This window comes from Drosophila gunungcola, chromosome 3R (genome assembly GCF_025200985.1).
Source record: "Drosophila gunungcola strain Sukarami chromosome 3R, Dgunungcola_SK_2, whole genome shotgun sequence".
NCBI classification, from domain to species: domain Eukaryota; kingdom Metazoa; phylum Arthropoda; class Insecta; order Diptera; family Drosophilidae; genus Drosophila; species Drosophila gunungcola.
Genome location: NC_069139.1, coordinates 5083402 through 5097963, shown reverse-complemented (window position 1 = coordinate 5097963; position 14562 = coordinate 5083402). Strand labels below are relative to the sequence as shown.

General features: G+C 38.5%; 2 protein-coding genes across 2 annotated transcripts; one reads left to right on the top strand and one right to left on the bottom strand.

The window, feature by feature from the left end:
- Positions 1-9433: 9433 nt before the first annotated feature.
- LOC128251992 (ADP-ribosylation factor-like protein 8) lies at positions 9434-12767 on the bottom strand. The gene is made up of 4 exons (XM_052979309.1): positions 12632-12767; positions 10778-10932; positions 10548-10709; positions 9434-10479 (listed from the first exon to the last, which is right to left on the bottom strand). Exons 1-4 carry the CDS (start codon positions 12752-12754, stop codon positions 10359-10361), a joined length of 561 nt encoding a protein of 186 aa, XP_052835269.1. The 5' UTR covers positions 12755-12767; the 3' UTR covers positions 9434-10358.
- A 52-nt stretch (positions 12768-12819) lies between these two features.
- On the top strand, positions 12820-14448 carry LOC128251997 (pre-mRNA-splicing factor ISY1 homolog). Its single transcript, XM_052979340.1, has 5 exons — positions 12820-12934; positions 13381-13410; positions 13472-13494; positions 13558-13718; positions 13774-14448. The coding sequence occupies exons 1-5, from the start codon at positions 12902-12904 to the stop codon at positions 14406-14408; spliced, it is 882 nt and encodes a 293-aa protein (XP_052835300.1). The 5' UTR covers positions 12820-12901; the 3' UTR covers positions 14409-14448.
- The last annotated feature ends 114 nt before the right edge of the window (positions 14449-14562 follow it).

Below are 14562 nucleotides of genomic sequence, written 5' to 3'. Positions count from 1 at the left end.
ATAAACAAACATAAAAAGTAAACGTCATTCGCATCGCCTCTTCACAGTTCAATTCTTATTTACACAACAACAACAAGAAGCCGAGCAATGGCAGAAGGAAAGATATATATCCTCCGCAATCCTTTGAGAAAGATATACAGTGGAGCTAACGTAGCTCTCACACTTGGTTTTCAAGCCGTGAATTGAATTTATAATATCAATATAATTTTGAAACTCAAAGAACAACCAAATAAGAGTAATTTATCTTAAAAGTATTCATTTATTTTGGCTCACTAGCAAACTGAGAATACAAAATCAGATACCTAATTTGAATTTTACATGTTTTGTAGCAGTGTGGATAAAAATGTCGATACTATACAAAAAATTTCTACAACTAAAGATCTTTTCTTTGTAACAGCTCATTATTTTTATGACTACTACCATTGGTCATCATTATATCAACGGACAATTTGTAGGGCGGAATCAGACATATTTATAAACTTAGTTCTCAGAGCCAATAAGGAAATACAAATTTTATATCAAAACAATAAATTACAAGAAATTTGGTTTGAAAAATCCGAAATAATAAGACAAATAACTACAAAAATAATTTACATTTTAATATAAAATATTGGAAGAAATTGATAAGGTATAATAATGTTATGTTTTTATTCATTTATATTATTTTTAAATACTTTCATTAGTGTGCAGTACAATTAATGTCTTCAATTAGTTGTGTCACGATTGGGTGTTTGCTTCAGCGACGTCCCACTGTATTTGCCATGCATTCTGCGCCTGGACCAAATTGTATTTTATTGCCAGGGATTAGACGAAAGCAGCAACCCTTTCGCTGCTGTCCTGGTCACTGATAAAGGCCAGCGGTCGGTCAGGTCAAGTGGAAGGGTTCGACTTGGTGCTAACCCATTGGAAAGCAATTTATTTACACGTGCCCTGGCTCTGAGGATTCCTGCGGCTTAGCCCTCCTCTACTATATTTGCTCCGATTTGATGCGATTTTTTATGTCCGTCCATAAAGTTTGACAACGCTAAGAATCAATTTTGTCCGTGGCGAACGTTGTTTATGACTAAAACGGGTTTAAGCCATATTTAAGTGGGCATGTGGGTAATGTAAGTCAAGTGGTTATCGCATGGCAAACACTCATCTCCATGCCGATCGTCTACTAATTAATGCCAACAATTAAAATCACATTTAGATGGCAATCGCCGTGAATAATTGTGCAATATTTGCTAAATTTATTGATGAGCAGCACACATCTGTTTATTATTATTGGTTATATGCATTTGTACTGCTATCTCGAGTAGCACGAACCACAAATAAAAAGTAAACCAAAAATAAATAGAACCCACCCGGGGAAATGAAATCGAAAGCGGATCAATTGCCCAAAAGATCAATTGGCAATTGACAAAGCGAGATCGCTCATTCGAGATCAGATTAGATCAATTCATCCCACTTTGGGTTGCATCCGAACATGAGTGTGTGTCCGCTGTCCGCTGGGGCATTAAATCTCTGTACAAAGGCCGAATGTGTTGCGGTTTCAGCCACTCAAGCGCAAAACGAGAAATTCATTAATCCGCCTGGGTTTGTGGATTTTTCAGCTCCTATTTTGTACGCATTTTTTTTTTTTTTTTGTGGTTTCGGTTTGTTGAGCGGCTTCCATTCTGGGCTTGCCTTTCGGCTTAGGCCCATTGTAGATCAATGTCGATGCTTAATTCAATTAACCCATGCCGAATGGTTTCCATTCCCATGGCTGTTCTCACATTTGAGCCTTGCACCTTGCACTTTCAGTCTCTGGGTTTAATATTTCCTGCGTCTCGTGTCCTTTTTTTATTTTTGGCGGTTTTTGTGTTTTGTGTTTTGGGGAATACTCGGCACGCGCTGCATTTTTACTGCTTCATCCTGGCCACAGGTTATATCCAGGCAGGTGCAATTCCCTGCGAGTCGAATTTTGAGCACCTAAGAAATGTGTAATTCATGTTTCCGCTGAGGTCAAACATCTTTTCCGAAGGGGACCTGCAGGGTGCATTCGAGAAGGATTTTAATTGTGTGTTTATGTAGGGAATACATTTAGAAAACAAGTCGGAAGAGTCACTAAAAATAGCAGGTCAACTGGCATTTATGGATTATCATTGAGTTAAAGTTGAAATGAACAACATCTTTTAGCAGTTAACACAAAATGGTCAACGATACCAATTTAGCTAAGACTGCTAATGCTCGCTTTGTATTACAATACATTTTAGGAAAAACACTTTTTTTTAACAATACACAACACATAGTTAATTTTTTAGAAAGTTTTTAAGTTCTCTTACTATTTTCTGAACAATAATAACATTTATTTTAATTTCCTTTAAACTCATTTATATTATTAAAACTATCACTTAAGAAGACATTATATAACAAAATAAAGTATCAGCAATTTTTGTATCAAAAAAACATTCAAGAAAAATTGTATTTCAATAATAAGATAGTTATAATTTAAAGGATATATAAGAATATATCTGCATTACTTGATTTTACTGTTTAACTTATTCGCTCATTTAATTCCTAGCTAATGCCTTAATAATATAGAAATTATTTATTAAATTGGCAACAATTTAAATTGATTATAATCATAATTTTTGAGGTTTTATTTCAAACACAAAAGGTTAATAGACCACAATTATGATTTCTTCTGATAACGCATTTTATTATCCCTCATATTAACCCACAAAATTGTATACATTTTCAGAAGTATGTCCTATTGCATATTGCGGATGCTCCGCAGGCGTGCGGATGTCTTGAGCCAGCCCTAGACATGGCCAGAAAGTCGGCCGCTGATTGGCCAAAAGGCGGAGCCAGAGTTGCGGCCCCAAAAGCGAGTTGTGCGCATAAATTATGGCATTAAGCTAGCGTCTGGGATTGGTGCAAGGGGCAGGCGATTCCGGATTCCAGTTGCACCTCTGCAGCCTCCACTCCAAGCAGGTTTTCGGTCCATCCTGTTTGCGGGAAATAATCCAACTGTTCCCAGCTAGCGCTCAAATTAGTTGGCCCAAAGTCAAATACTGAATCTGAAGCTGAATCTGTGGTCGAGAGACTTCGCCTGACATGTTTATTACGAAGCGACGGGGGGAACATAAATCGGTGCCTTTCGTCAGTGCAAATTCAATTAAAGTTGACATTTTCCAATGAACCCAATGCAAATTGCAATTGCCGGCCCATGACAAACGTCAGGCGTCAATCAGGCGGCAGCAGGATATTTATGACCAAATGCATTATTTATCTAGCTGCTCCTCCGCTCGCCTGCTATAGCTGAAATTTATTATATTTTATAATGTAACAAATGACTTGGCCAGCGACCACCCGATCGCTCCTCGTACGTGAGTCCCGGCCAAGGAGTTTCCAAGCATTTCCAATCGAAGACCCGGAGCCCGGAGTTCACTCGAATCGAGCCAAGGAGTGCATTCAACTCGCTCTGCATCGAAATCGGCGATAACGAAAGCAATTTGTTAACCGCCAGCCAGCAAAGGGAAAGGAAATCCCACCAAAGTATGTGAAAATATTAACAACATTTTGAAACAAGCCGAAGATAATCGCGAGACAACGAAAACGAGTTGCTCTGCCTTTGGTCAAACAATGCGTTCCTTCAATTTAAGTTGAATTGCAAGACATTACATAGTTATATATTTATTTTATAACAGGGAATTTTAAAAATAAAATGGTTTAACATAATTTTGATATTCATTCATAAAACTAATTACAAAATAAAAATAGATATGGTTTAATAAAAGCAATGAATGTTATTTCAAAATTTGAATATCAATAAATTTATGTAGTATAGGATCATTCATTAAATAGTCAAATTTTTTTAACTTTCTTAAAGTAGAATTTATATAATTCTATATAAAAAAAAATTATTAAGATGACAATCATATATTAAATGATTTAATATATCTACTTAAAATATAATTGATCAAAATCCCGAAATACATCACATTAAACATGTAATGTTTACTAAAAATTAAATAAGCCTTGTGGAAAAAACTACATAATGCAATTTTTAAACCCTTTTATCATATTCTATATCCCCTATAAATTAAATAACGAAAATGTTGAATATTTAACATAAATTCCGTCATTTTGAAAGCTTAAATATCTTTTGTTTATCCCCTTAATAATTTGGTAATACCCCACAAATTGTTAGAGTGCGGAGAATGTAAAATGCATTAAAGTAGCCTAAAGCAGCTTGATTAATTTTATGAGCGATCAGCCGTTAAGTTCAGCGCACATGAAATTCGCGATACTAATCTAGCATTAAGCATACGCCCCGTTAACGTTAACGTGCGCTTATAAGTTATAGCCCTACCCCAAATAAGCCGTGGCCAAAGCCGCTGCCATTCTGAAAAGGTAAATACTCATTAGTGAAATTTCTTATCACAATTTTATATTCGTTTTAGTTCGTTTTTGTTCATGTTTTAATACATTGTTTGCTGGTGGTTTTAAAGCTGGCGGCGTTGGCGAGTTGATCTTGATGCAATTAATAAACAGCGTTGGGCATGCATTTTATGGTCTTGGATATCCGGAAGCAGGCAATAAAAGGGTTCAAAATCGGGATCGCAGCCAGATCGCGATTATGATTTCGGGCGGCTGAACCCCGCGAGCTGAGTTTAACCCAAAACCGAGCCGAAACGAATCGAAAAGAAACGAGACAAACTGAGAACTGCGACCACCAGTGCTCCGGGGGCAATTGCCAATTGCATTCATCAACATGACAGCTACTCGTCCGAGTCCGAGTCCGAATCCGAGTCCTCTTCCTTCTGTCCCCGTCTCCCGATTTGCCAAAAGGGCCCTTTGGTAAATTGACAGCCGGCGGTGCTCAATTTGAATGCAAACCACAAAATTGGATAATTTCCCAGTGACAATCGGCTCCTTGGCCCATTCCTGATATATGCGCCGAACGAAAAGTTTCCCAGGAGCACTTGCCGGCTGACCCCACAGAGTGCTCCGCTCGATGCCACCATCCTCAGATTGGATGCCCGAACGAAGACAAAAGACAATGGCCATGGCTCCTCTGTGGGGCGAATGGTCTCGTATGCAAAATAAATTTCACTTCCGAAACTGAATCTCAATCCGAATGAGAACGCGAATGCGAAGAGTCCTGCTCCCAGCCAGTTGTTTCATGGCTTGTTTTACATATGTCCTCACCTAAGCAGAAGACACAAGACCACGACGGCGGATGGAGCTGCTCACCCACCACCACATCATACACTGACAAATAATCACCATTTCAAGGGATCTCAAGTCAATATGAAGGTAACTCCAACCCAAAACATTATTAAAATGCTACAGATATCTTTAGAACTTTAAGAAGAGTTTTTAAATTGTATAGCCAAAAAAAATTCGAATATTTGTTCAACAATCTGAGTATTAGAAACTTTCAAATGGTTAACTTTTCAAAAGAACATCTGAACAGGAAAGAAATTAATAATCTTAAGAAACTATATAGTGCAGATAGATATGGTGTATTACCAACTGCGTTTGGCACTTTATAAAATAGTTTTTTTTTTTTGCCTGTTGCAATTTGACACTAGAAAAAACGTAAGCGCTAAACAAATTTTGTAAATTTAAATTTTACCATCGATACTTGATATATTAAAAATCCTTTGTTCTCATGCCAAACAATAAAAAATTTGAATGCTTAGGAGCCAAACTTTGGTTGGAAATATATACATAGGTTTTTCGTTTTTTTTTTTTGCTAATTTATGTCAAATGCCATGTAGTTTTTCTTACCGTGCAGGATCATCTTCAAGCCCTCTGGGGGACACTCGACAATGGGCCAAATGGCTGGCTCGAAAAGGCAAAACGCAGGCGACTCGTAAATCCGCATCGATTGCTTCGCCAGAAATCCATACTGAATTGATTGCATTTGGAGCAGGATTCCGGCGGTGTGGTGTGGTGTGGTGTGGTGTGGTGGCGGTGGTCCCTGCTCAAAATGTTGCAATTAATTTTTGCACAATGCTCTTTGTGCTATTTAGTTCTCGATTTTGCAGCATTATGGCAGCGACGACTCTTCGTTGCCAGGCTTAATTGCCCCCGAAAAAAGATCGTTGACAAAAAGGCGACGGAGAAAAGAACTCCAATTCGAAAACAGTAGCTATCCAGAGAAAAAAGGCAGACGATGAAATGAAGTCTCCTTTTGGGTTCTTTTTGGGTCCTTTGATTTGCATATATTTTGGTTTTAATTAGTTAACAAGCTGCTTTCGTTTGTTGCGATTGCATGTTGAACCACGACGCGTATCGTAGATGCAGCAGCGATCCCTTCTTTCTCCTACGAGACCCAAGATCCCCTCAATCCTCAGCTTAAAATTGCATGCATAAGGAGCGGACAGCAACGGCAACAGCAACAGCAACGGCAACAACAACGTATAAAATCAAACACGATTTTTAGCAGTTTTCAATTCCCGGAAATCTTGTACGATATGTAGCACCATACAACTGCGGATTGTGCTGATTGTTGAGGCTGCTTTAGCTTTGGCTTTAGCTGCCGAGTTGTGCTGGCCTTAGCTTTACTCTCTTCGCTATCCTTGGCCAAAAAGCCTGGGCTGGCGATACCGATTCCGATTCCGTCGATTCGATTCGATTCGCCAGTATCGTGCAAATGTTTCATTATTTAACTGATTTGCAGTTGGCCAGCCAGCAACCAGCCAGCCAGCCAGCCAGCAAGCCAGTTATCCAGCCTTAGCAGCTGAGCCCCAAAAGACTTGGCGACAACTTCGATGCGGAATACCAACGAAAATTCCAAGATGTTGTCATCAATTAAGCTGCCTCGTATGCAAGTGGTGGAGTGGCCTGTGTTCACACCTGAGAGAACTTTATTAGGCCGGGCCAAAACCAAAAACCAACAAAAAAAAATGAAGGCAGGAAGATGCGTAAATTATGGTCTAGGCCTTTGCATTCGCAAGGCAAATGGCGCTGGCCAATAAAATGCCAGGTAAATCAAGTGGGCAGAGGTGGAAATCAGCAGTCGCCGGGAGTTTAGCAAATTCAGCAGAAATGAGCAGACTTATTTGCATTCGCCCTGTTGTCAGCCAAGTTGTCGTCGCGTCTCGGCTGGCCCCCTTTTCACCTCCTCTTGGGCATCCAGCCACCGACGGTCTGCAAGAAAATAAAGCAAAATAAGCGACAAACATGAAAACTGTTGCCCACGAGTCTGGCGAGTACGCGGTAGAGCATCCAGTCAGACAGCCTTTTGTTCCATCTTGTTAAGGCCTGAACTTTATGCTCCAGCTCCAGCTACAGCTCCAACTTTGGGTTATTTTTTCTGGGCAGGGGCTCGTTTGCCACAGTTCCAGGAACTTTTCAGGTGGCACAGCATGTTCGGGCCAGACACACTTTTGGTGGCCTCGTGCAGAAACCATTGTGGGGGCCTTCAATTAAAATATATTTAAGAACAATTTGGCTAGAAAGGGCGAAGGGTAAAAGGTTAAGAAAAATATTATACTGACTTGTCTTGGGTTGACTTTGTTTCATGTTTATTATAACCACATTGCTGGAACAGTTTGCATTTGTTTGTTCTAGGGATGTTGTACATTTAACACTTTTATTGATCATATTAATAGTTTTTTAATTTTAATTTAACGGATAAACTTAATATGAGTTGGTAAATCTATATGTAAATTGATGAACACAAATAACAGGATTAGTTTTAAAAATAAAAAGAAAAATAAAATATATACTATATGTTTAACAAATAATGATGTCAGAATTCTTTGGATTAGAAGCATTAAATTTTAGATTCCCTCTTCTAATAAAAAGGTATCAGTTGATCTCACAAATCAAACCCTTAAGCCCCAAACTAATAAATTATCTTGAAAATATAACTTAAGTATATCTGCGTAAATTTATGGTCAACACCCCGCCTAGTTTTTTGTTAATGTGATTTGCTCATTCTTTTCTCCATTTTTTTTTTCGCTTTTATTTATTTTGCATTTGTTGACGGCTTTTCATCAAAGGAGTCACGATGAAGGCAACTGTGGCGCATACAAATGAACGGATCTGGCTCGATGAGGTCTGCGAAAATATAAAAAACAGCTACAACAAATTTAAATGTTGTTTGGGCATGTTTTATATGTCATTATATAATCAGCACAAGTCGCACAAATCGCTGAAAATTAAGCAGAAAGAACTAAGCACCGTCTGCCTTTGTGGCAGAATATCACTTTTATTTTACACACAAAAAAAAACAGTAGGGGTCATGCAGTTAAAGAAGGAAAGAATAAATAGTTATGAAATAAATCCAACAAACTTGTTTTGACGAGTCCAATTACATATCCAATTGATTCAGCAGTCATTTTAGCTCTATAAATAATGATTAATTATCATAGGGATAAAATCAATTGGCTTTGACAATTTGAGATCAGATAAAATCACTTGCAATTTAAGATCAGTCAACAAATCAGTTGATTAATTAAATGACAAACACGAGACAATTTGTTATTTGACTTAAGTTTATTTGAAGTATTTGTTTTAAGGCTATAAGCCGCACTGTCCACTTGTCTTAACGATTTTAAACGACATCTAAGCAGAAGGCATATATGCGTAATGTTCGTAAATGTTTTCAGCTTGTTTATGTTTGTTTATAGTTTTGGTATGAAAATTTACGAGCACGTCGTTAGCCGTATTTTTTTTTTCGGAGATTCGCCTCGAGTTATGGCCGAAATGTTTGGCTTGTGGCAAATGGCCGCGAAGAGAGATGCTTATCGCAGGCACTGTTAATACCCCGCATTTAAAAGTGTAATTAACGCAATTTGAAATATGAGGCGAGCGAACAGAAAACGAAAGACTCAGGCAACGAACGCGCGCGCAGTGTGGGGCATTGGATTTCGGTTTTCCAAAGGAAGCAGGGAAGCAGGAAGCTTCCCGGACATGGGACATGAGAATATTTGATCATGACTCACTCACACGGCTCGTGCTCGACACGTATTCCTGGAAGCCAGAACCCCCTGTTACTCCATCGCTGTCCTCCGGTAGCAAATGCCTTGATTCTGTACACAGAATTCCTAATTAGCCAAGGGCTCCTCCTCGTTTCCCGATATTTATGCGACCATAGGGCTGTCTGCATCTATCAATTGTTAACCTGGTACGTCTGCATTTGGGTGGCCATATACTGCCTCTATAAATTACATTCGAACAAGTGTTTGGAATATTTGATGCTCTCGCCATCGCTGCAATCTCACTTAGTCGTAATTTATGAGACTCAATCGGGTTTTTTATAATGTTTTTATAATTTGTCTTTATTGGTTTTCATTTTTCATTTTTGTTTCGTTTTCTCGCTGTGGTTTGTATGCCTTGCTCGTTTTCAGTTTTCGGTTTTCGATTTTGGTTATTGTAGTTTATAATTTGCATTGCTGTTTCATATAAATTATCATAATTAACTAGGTGAATGTTAATGAGTATAGGAAAAGCGTGACAAGGCTTAAGGATCTCAATTTGGGGTTCTTTCTTTTGTTTTTTGGCTGCAGCTAGAATAACTCAACAATTTCTTCTTTTTTTTTTGCGTATTTTACAATCAATCATGGAATTTCATTAACTATGGCTTGCGCTTGCTTAATTGATTTTACATTCATATAGTTTAAATATATATTTATAGTTTAAAACGTCTTCATAGTTTAGACTTTTCCGTTGCTTCCATATTTTTTTTAAGTTTTCGCTAAGCAAAAATTCCAGTTATAAATAAATAATCTGCATAGAAGCGTATCAGCGAAATGTAAATTATATATTGTATACAAAAATTATAAAAATAATATGTAAATAATCACACCAATCAACACTAAACATAAGTCTAACTAAACGTGGAGACGGGCAACGATATTTGTAGAGGCGACATTCATATATAGGGGATAATTGGTCGATCAAGCCAGAATGAAATACTAATTACACGCGAGCGTGTCATGTGTGTCGGTTGTGTGTTATCTTGTGTGTGTGTGTGTGTGTATCGGCATATAGATTAACTAACAAAACTTACAACGTACACAGAATTCATTTAAGCATCTTCCCTTTGTGAATCTACAAATTCGAGACAGTCGAGCACCCGAACCCTGCACTGCAAAATCACATACAACATACATGCAGACACACCATACAAACAGATTTTTCAAGGCATAGTTATTACTCGCTGTGTTTTAGTTTTAGTTTTAGTTTGGTTTTTTTGTTTTCAATCTTGTACCACAAATAGTTGGCTTACTGCTGGCTTTTTGCTCATTGTTCATCACTCTGCAAATTATTATTAGTGTATATATGTATATATAGTTGTTCTGTGTGAGATATAGTGCCTAAGTGTGTGAGTGTTGAGGGTAGGAGCGTGTGTGTATGTGGGTGTTCGTTATCTAACGACTTTGGCTTTTCGAATGTTGAATTAACCACTGCAGCGTAATGTCAATATTGTCCTTCTCCTTGCAGGAAATACTATAACAGCAGATTTCACGGTCCTGTATGCTCGATAAATTCCTGGAAATTAGATTTCGGTATTAATCATAAATCATTGATTTGTTATTTTCTATATTTTGGATACTCACATGCGATCGATGAGCCCGGTTTCATCGAGGGCGCCTGGAAGATCACGTTTGTTGCCCAACACGAGCACTGGAATGCCAGCCAGCTGCGGTTTGTCCAAAAGTGAGTGCAGCTCGTTTCTCGAGGCCTCCAATTTGTCCAGATCAGCTGCATCCACCATGTAGCTATAGTTGATAAATACATTGAAGTGTTAATGGGATTCTTTTGATGCCCAAGCGGTATTATTGCTTACACAATCGCATTAACGCCGCGACAATAGCGCTCCCACATGGATCGGAATCGGGGCTGGCCACCAATATCCCACACCTTGATCGTCACATTGCCCCGTGTGATCTTTCGCATGTTGAAGCCAACTGTGGGTATCATGTCCTCAGCGAATTGGCCGGACTGAAATTAACAAAGAAATATTTATAAAGCATAAGTAATAAAAACATTTTATTTATAACTTATAGCTACCAGACAATTTTAAATATTTAAGAGCAACTTCATCCCAGAAGAATAAGGCCCAAAAGTATGCAATTAAAACATGGTAAAAAGGTATGTAAGCTTTGTGTAAAATGACATTCTTTACATGACGCTGATTTTAACAAAAAAATTATATTTGAATAACTATTATTTCAAACACGCCTTGAAACTTGATTTTAACTGGGAAGCGGGTAAAGTACATTGCTAAGAATCTGGCTTCTAGACTGATGGAAACCAAATTAAAAAACTGCTGACATGTGTTATTGTAAGCCGGCTCCATTTGTTTATTGAAATTGTTGTTATTGAATGCAAAATAGCAGACTGTAAACAAAGCAAAACATTTTGTGAAAGTAAACAAACTGAAGTATGAGAATTTTATCATTATAAGTTCGATTTATCTGTGGATATTCGTAACATTCTAAAATTCAATTTAAAAACCATTAAAATTTCTTAAATGGAGAGCCACAAGTATTATCAGGATTAAAACCAGACCGGGAAATCTTAACAATTTTAAGGACTGTTTAAGCCAGCCATTATTCTGTAGAAGATTTATAATTTCACAAATTAATGTTTTGTAGTCAAATTTGGATATGAAATCAGAACACAGAATAAGCATGACAAATCTATACCACGAATCAAATTAATATGGAAAACCAGCTGACTATTATAGCTGAAATACTAATTTGTCATGTGATAAGAATGTTGCACTTATATACCCAGATATGGCATAGTTAAGTACATATATAAATAATATATAAAATGGGGATGCAAATTTTTTAAGAGTCTATAAATTTAGTTGAAAAGCTTGTAATTCCGTCCCATAATTAAATACTTATGAAGGGGAAAAGTAAATGTCTGTCAACCTCAATTTGGTTTGCAATCAGAACCGCGACATTACAGTAGTGGATGAATCTGAGTAAACAGTAGATTACACGGAGTCTAATGGCAGTGATAAGCGAGGCGAAAATTCCCGCTTTTGGAGCACTTGAGCAAACAAATTTCCACGTTTAATTCCTGGGGATGCGGGTACACTTTGTTCGAATTCAATGGCTCACATGACTCATAAGTCAGGCGGTCACAAAGGCAGTAACTCCACCTCCGAAAACCCCGGGAAATGCGATTTTCTAGGTGGAAAAGCGTTCAGATCGCGGCTTTATCAGCGTGTGCAGAAATGGGTGACAATATAAAAATAGGCATTAGGGGGAAGGCTCAAAAGGGGCGGGGTCAAAGGGTCGCCTCCAGTGATAATGGCGTCATTTGTGCGGAGAACATGCGTATATATTGGTTTATTGATTACGGGCGGCAGGAACGGTAAACTTTACCACTAAAATAAAACGTTTAGCACAGCGTTAATTATTGATGCAGTGAGAGAAAATGGGGGGTGTATGGTGTATGAGATAAGATATAAACAAAGGGAAAGTTGGGGAAGGTATGTAATTCCTTTGTTATTTGGGGGATTGTATTATACTTTAACCGACATTTAGTCATAGCTGATCCCCCGGCTTTCTCTCCACCACCAACCCCCCTCCCACAACAAAAAAAAAAAAAAACCACCCTCTCACCCATACACTTGCCAATTCGCACACACACACACACGCACACCGCCCTGCGAAATACTCACTGCAATAACATTGACGAACGTCGTCTTCCCGGAGAATTGCAGCCCCACCAGAGTCAGTTCCATCTCCTCTTTCCAGAAGATGCTCTTGAACCACTCAAGAATCCTGTTGATTAGGGCCAACATCCTGGGGCAGGTGTGTTTTTGTCCTGTTTCTGCTTGGATTTGCAAAAAAGAGTTTCCAAAGAGCGTAAATGGCGTTGGCGTGAAAAAACAACTGGTCAGGTCAGTGTGACCAAAACGAGGGAGTACCGAAATACCAACACTGCTGACATGGGGGAGGATGTCCAACACTGGCCGTTCATGGTGAGTGTGAAAAGATTCTACTGAAATATTTAAAATATAAAAGGTTGTGGAAAAAAATATATATATCTTTTGTCCGTTGTTATAATAAATTTAGAAATACAATAAAAAACTAGTTTGTACCCAATTAGTTACCTGCAATTTTAATTTTGTTATTATTACAATTACTATTTTAAGGTATAACACTATTATAAAAATGATTGCTTTTTATAGATAAATTCCAATTATTTTGTACTTAAATGGTTTAAGATTCCACAGAAAAACATTGATTTAACATTTATTATCTATGTCAGTGAAATATTTTCGTGTTAAAATTGTAGCTAAATTAAACTTTTAATCATATTTAAAATGGTGTAATGAAGTATTGGGATTTTTCCGTATTGAATATTTACTGTATTGCCTATCGATAAGTGTGTCATCGATTTTCTTGGTTTCGTTTTGAATGACAGTTTTGGCAGAAGAAGAAAGTAAACAAAATGGTAAGTCTGCGAAATATTTATTAATTTGCAATTAAAATGTATAACAAATGTGTAATTTCAGGCGCGCAATGCAGAAAAGGCAATGTAAGTTAGCCTGGAGTGCAAAAAACCTAAGAATGGTAATAGATAATTACTTATTTTCCGTAGGACAACATTGGCACGTTGGCGGGCGGCCAAGGAAGTAGAATCCGGCGAAAAGGAACGCCGGCCTTATTTGGCCTCCGAATGCCACGATTTGCCCCGATGTGAGAAATTCCGACTGGAGATTATACGCGAGATCTCCAAGAAGGTGGCCCAAATACAAAATGGTATTAACTAGAGTTAGGATTGCTTATAAAATGTTCTTACACACACTATTTACAGCCGGGTTGGGGGAATTCCGCATCCGCGATCTCAACGACGAAATCAACAAATTGCTGCGTGAAAAACGCCATTGGGAAAATCAGATATCTGCCTTGGGCGGACCTCACTATAGACGTTATGGTCCCAAAATGTTCGATGCCGAGGGTCGCGAAGTACCCGGCAATCGAGGTTATAAGTACTTTGGAGCCGCCAAAGATTTGCCTGGAGTTCGAGAGCTTTTCGAACAGGATCCTCCGCCGCCGCCCAGGAAATCGCGCGCTGAACTAATGAAAGATATAGATGCGGAGTACTATGGCTATCGGGACGATGAAGATGGTGTCCTGATTCCTTTGGAGGAACGCATCGAACGAGCTGCCATCCAGAAGGCAGTGCAGGAATGGCGCGACAAAATGGCCAGAGATGGCCGCATAATCGATGATGACGAGGAAGAGGATGAAATTTACCCACTTTCAGGACCCGCTCGGGAAGCCATCGAAGATGCCAAGGCCCGAGCTGCAGTGGAGGATCCGCACGGCCTGCTGGCCCCCAAATTCACCGCACATGTGCCCGTGCCCACGCAACAGGATGTGCAGGAAGCACTGCTGCGCAAGCGGAAACAGGAGCTCCTGGAGAAATACGCCGGTGGCGCCAACTGAACTCAATAAAACTTCTTATTTCTTAGTTTGGTTTTCAAAATCTTCACTGTAACGAATTTTTCTCTTGGTGAGGTGAAACTATTTATACATCGCGTCGTTTAAAAGATTTCTTGGTAGTAGTTTCAAAATATACATCGCACATATCTAAACTTGT